This window comes from Gekko japonicus, unplaced genomic scaffold (genome assembly GCF_001447785.1).
Source record: "Gekko japonicus isolate JY-2015 unplaced genomic scaffold, Gekko_japonicus_V1.1 scaffold1261, whole genome shotgun sequence".
Classification (NCBI taxonomy): Eukaryota; Metazoa; Chordata; class Lepidosauria; order Squamata; family Gekkonidae; genus Gekko; species Gekko japonicus.
Window position 1 is genome coordinate 20,720 of NW_015177050.1, and position 4,616 is coordinate 25,335.

General features: G+C 46.6%; 1 protein-coding gene across 1 annotated transcript in view; it reads right to left on the reverse strand.

Annotated features, from left to right (window-relative positions):
* Positions 1–256: 256 nt before the first annotated feature.
* LOC107124609 (zinc finger protein 721-like) overlaps positions 257–4,616 on the reverse strand; it is a 27,338-nt gene continuing 22,978 nt past the window's right edge. Inside the window, exon 3 of the mRNA XM_015428099.1 lies at positions 257–2,734. Coding sequence (XP_015283585.1) covers positions 257–2,734 — 2,478 coding nt within the window. The remainder of the gene's footprint in view (positions 2,735–4,616) is intronic.

Here is a 4,616-nt window from a genome sequence, read left to right on the forward strand (position 1 = left end):
AGCCTTCCCCCACATTCCATGCATTTCTCTGGCTTCTCCCTGTGTATTTTCTAACGGACACCAACGTGTAAACTGCGACTGAAGCTTTTTATATGATTTCCCCCCTTTGTGAATTCCTTGATGGGAAGTAAGGCTTCCACTGTGACTAAAGCTTTTTCCACACTCTAGACATTTCTCTAGTTTCCCCCCTGTATGAATTTCCTGATGGACACTGAGGTGAGAGCTGCAGCTGAAGCTTTTTCCAAAGTTCAGGAATTTATATGGTTTCTCCCAAGTGAATTCTTTGATGGGAAGTAAGTTTTCCACTTTGACGGAAGCTTTTCCCACACTCCAGGCATTTGTATGGTTTCTCACCTGTGTGAATTCTTCGATGGGAAGCAAGAATGTTACTGTAACCAAAGCTTTTCCCACACTCCAAGCATTTGTATGGTTTCTCCCCTGTGTGAATTCTTTGATGGGCAGTGAGAGGATCTTTTCTTCCAAAACCTTTTCCACACTCCAAGCATTTGTATGGTTTCTCCCCTGTGTGAATTCTTTGATGGGCAGTGAGAGGATCTTTTCTTCCAAAACCTTTTCCACACTCCAAGCATTTGTATGGTTTCTCCCCTGTGTGAATTCTTTGATGGGCAGTGAGAGGATCTTTTCTTCCAAAACTTTTTCCACACTCCATGCATTTATATAGGTTCTCCCCTGTGTGAATAATTTGATGCGAGATAAGAGTGTTACTCCGACTGAAGCTTTTTCCACACTCCAGGCATTTATATGGTTTCTCCCCTGTGTGATTTCTTTGATGGGAAGTAAGACTGTTCCTATGACTGAAGCTTTTTCCACACTCCAGGCATTTATATGGCTTCTCCCCTGTGTGAATTCTTTGATGGGAGGTAAGACTGTTACTCCGACTGAAGCTTTTCCCACACTGAAGGCATTTACATAGGTTCTCCTCAGTGTGAATTCGTTGATGGGAAGTAAGACTGTCACGCCGACTGAAGCTTTCCCCACAATCCAGGCATTTGTATGGTTTCTCCCCTGTGTGAATTCTTTGATGGAAACTAAGACTGTAATTCCAACTGAAGCTTTTCCCACACTCCAGGCATTTGTATGGTTTCTCCCCTGTGTGAATTCTTTGATGGAAAGTAAGTCTGTCACTCCGACTGAAGCTTTTCCCACAATCCAGGCATTTGTAAGGTTTCTCCCCTGTGTGAATTCTTTGATGGAAACTAAGACCGTTCCTCCGACTGAAGCTTTTCCCACACTCCAGGCATTTGTATGGTTTCTCCCCTGTGTGAGTTCTTTGATGGCAAGTAAGACTATACCTCCGACTGAAGCTTTTCCCACAATCCAGGCATTTGTATGGTTTCTCCCCTGTGTGAATCCTTTGAGAGGAAGCAAGAACGTTGCTGTAACCAAAGCTTTTCCCACACTCCAAGCATTTGTATGCTTTTTCCCCTGGGTGAATACTTTGAAGGGAGATAAGAGTGTTACTCCGACTGAAGCTTTTCCCGCAATCGAGGCATTTGTATGTTTTCTCCCCTGTGTGAATTCTTTGATGGGAGATAAGAGTGCTTTTCCATCTGAAGCTTTTCCCACAATCCAGGCACTTGTATGGTTCCTCCCCTGTGTGAATTCTTTGATGGGAGATAAGAGTGCTTTTCCATCTGAAGCTTTTCCCACACTCCAGGCATTTGTATGGGTTCTCCCCTGTGTGAATTCTTTGATGGGAGATAAGAGTGCTTTTCCATCTGAAGCTTTTCCCACACTCCAGGCATTTGTATGGGTTCTCCCCTGTGTGAATTCTTTGATGGGAGATAAGAGTGCTTTTCCATCTGAAGCTTTTCCCACACTCCAGGCATTTGTATGGGTTCTCCCCTGTGTGAATTCTTTGATGGGAGATAAGAGTGCTTTTCCATCTGAAGCTTTTCCCACACTCCAGGCATTTGTATGGGTTCTCCCCTGTGTGAATTCTTTGATGGGAGATAAGAGTGCTTTTCCATCTGAAGCTTTTCCCACACTCCAGGCATTTGTATGGGTTCTCCCCTGTGTGAATTCTTTGATGGGAGATAAGAGTGCTTTTCCATCTGAAGCTTTTCCCACACTCCAGGCATTTGTATGGGTTCTCCCCTGTGTGAATTCTTTGATGGGAGATAAGAGTGCTTTTCCATCTGAAGCTTTTCCCACACTCCAGGCATTTGTATGGGTTCTCCCCTGTGTGAATTCTTTGATGGGAGATAAGAGTGCTTTTCCATCTGAAGCTTTTCCCACACTCCAGGCATTTGTATGGGTTCTCCCCTGTGTGAATTCTTTGATGGGAGATAAGAGTGCTTTTCCATCTGAAGCTTTTCCCACACTCCAGGCATTTGTATGGGTTCTCCCCTGTGTGAATTCTTTGATGGGAGATAAGAGTGCTTTTCCATCTGAAGCTTTTCCCACACTCCAGGCATTTGTATGGTTTCTCCCCTCTGTGAATTTTTTGATGGGAGGAAAGTTTGTCACTCCGACTGAAGCTTTTGCCACACTCCAGGCATTTGTATGGTTTCTCCCCTGTGTGAATTTTTCGATGGAAAGTAAGGTGTCCTCTCTGCCTGAAACTTTTTCCACATTCCCGGCATTTATATATTTTCTTTCTGTTACACCTCCTTTGGTGAGTATTAAAAACTGATATGTCTGTGAAACTTTTCTTGCTTACAGTGCGCTCATCCCTGTTGTCTCCTTCACGTGTATTTAGAGAACCACCCCCCTGCAAAAGACCAGAATCATTCCTCCCTTTAGGGGGGTGTTTTCCCTCCTCCTTCCTTGGTGCATCCAAATATTCAAACTTCTCTGTCACATCTGAATATGTATCCTCTTTTTCCATCAATCGGGGTTCTTCTGTTCCATTTGCTGACCGCCACACGTCACCTGCAGAAAGAAAGGGATGCCTGGTGTGAGGATATGACACTTTCCACAAACGCCTAATGTTGAGCCCAGGAGCACCTAAAGACAGAGTGAGCTCCCGTCTCTGGCCCCAGGTACTGCTTTGGTGGGAAGGTAACAGCGTTCCATGTGCCTCGGCATCTAGTCATGCCGGCCACACAACCATGGAAATATCTTTGGACAGCGCTGGCTCTTCAGCTTGGAAATGGAGATGAACACCGCAACCCTAGAGTCGGATTCAACTAGCTTTCGAGCTAGAGAAACCTTTACCTTTATCATTTATATAGTAAACTATTCAATGGCTGAAACTGGGGTCCTTAAGTCTCTGCCCTCCCTTAAGAATAAACATTCTAAAGCAGGGGTGTCAAACGTATGGATGGAGGGTCGGAACTGGCCCCTCCAGGGCTCTTATCTGGCCCACAAGCCTTGGTGCGAGGGAGGGAAGGTAGAAGGCTTGGTGTGTGTGCGTACACACCTGTGAAACAATCTAGCATCGATGTCGTACCACAGGGAAAGTTGGCAGAGAGGGGTTCCAAGCCAGAGGGGGGGGGGGGGATAGTGAAAAGCAGACATAGGCCGAGAGACAAAGGGGAGACTTAAAAGTGGATGAGTGAACCAGCAAATTCACCTGCTGGAAACAGCCTGGTGGTGCCAGCTAAGGAGCTCCCCCTATGGCGGTGTCAGCATGCTGCCATTGTATTTTGTGTGACCTCTGTGTACATATCCTCACCCTGCTGCACCCGGCTTGTTTCTACCATCATGCTCCTGTGCTGGAATGCATAAGATAACTACTGGAGGTTGTGTGGGGGAGAAGATGCTGTAATGCTTGCCTATTGCTTATCTCATGAGAACTGCACCTGTGTTGTGTCTTACATTCTGCCTGGTTCCCATAGACTGGGCGCGCAACCGTTTCATTAACCCGCCAGCGGGAATATTACTTTATTTGGCTGGGCCTGCCTGTGTATCCCCAGTTCTAACAAAGAACGTGTTTGAGTATGTCTTCAACGCTTTGAAATAAATTTTGCTTTTCTTGAAAACGTGGATTTATTCTCGATGCTTGGGGATCCAACATATTGTTAGAACTCCCTTCTCCTATCGTTCCGAATCTGGCATGATCATGAGCGGAGCTGAGGGAGACCTACCTAAAGCGGAGGAAGTTCGAGGAGGAAGCGGAGGTTGAACCGGCGGAAAACGACAACGGCCTGTTGTGAGAGGCGCAAAACGACACGGCCGTTCCAGCACTGCGCCCAAGGTGGTGAGGGAAACCCCTTCCCTGTTTTTCGTGACTGTCTCTTTAATGAATCCGCTCCTGGGTACCCACGTCAGGGTGAGAGCGTTAATTGATTCTGGGTGTGGGAGGGATCTCATCAGCCCTAGAGTATTATTGACACTAGAAGCTGGGATAGCCCCCTTGAAATCTCCCATCATTTTTACCCAAATGGATGGGGCGCCCATGGAACCTTGTACGCATGAGACTATGGCTTTGCGATTGGGGGCTGGCGATCATTGGGAATCCGGAACTTTTATTGTTACCCCTAAATCGCAGTTCGATTTGGTACTGGGGAGTCCCTGGCTATTTACCCACGACCCTTACATCTTGTGGGAAGAAGGGGTTGTCAAATTCGTGTCCCCAAAGTGTAAAGATCACTGCTGGTTGACTTCATGGGGGGATCGGCCTGCCGCGCAGTTCCCCTGCGGCGCTTTAC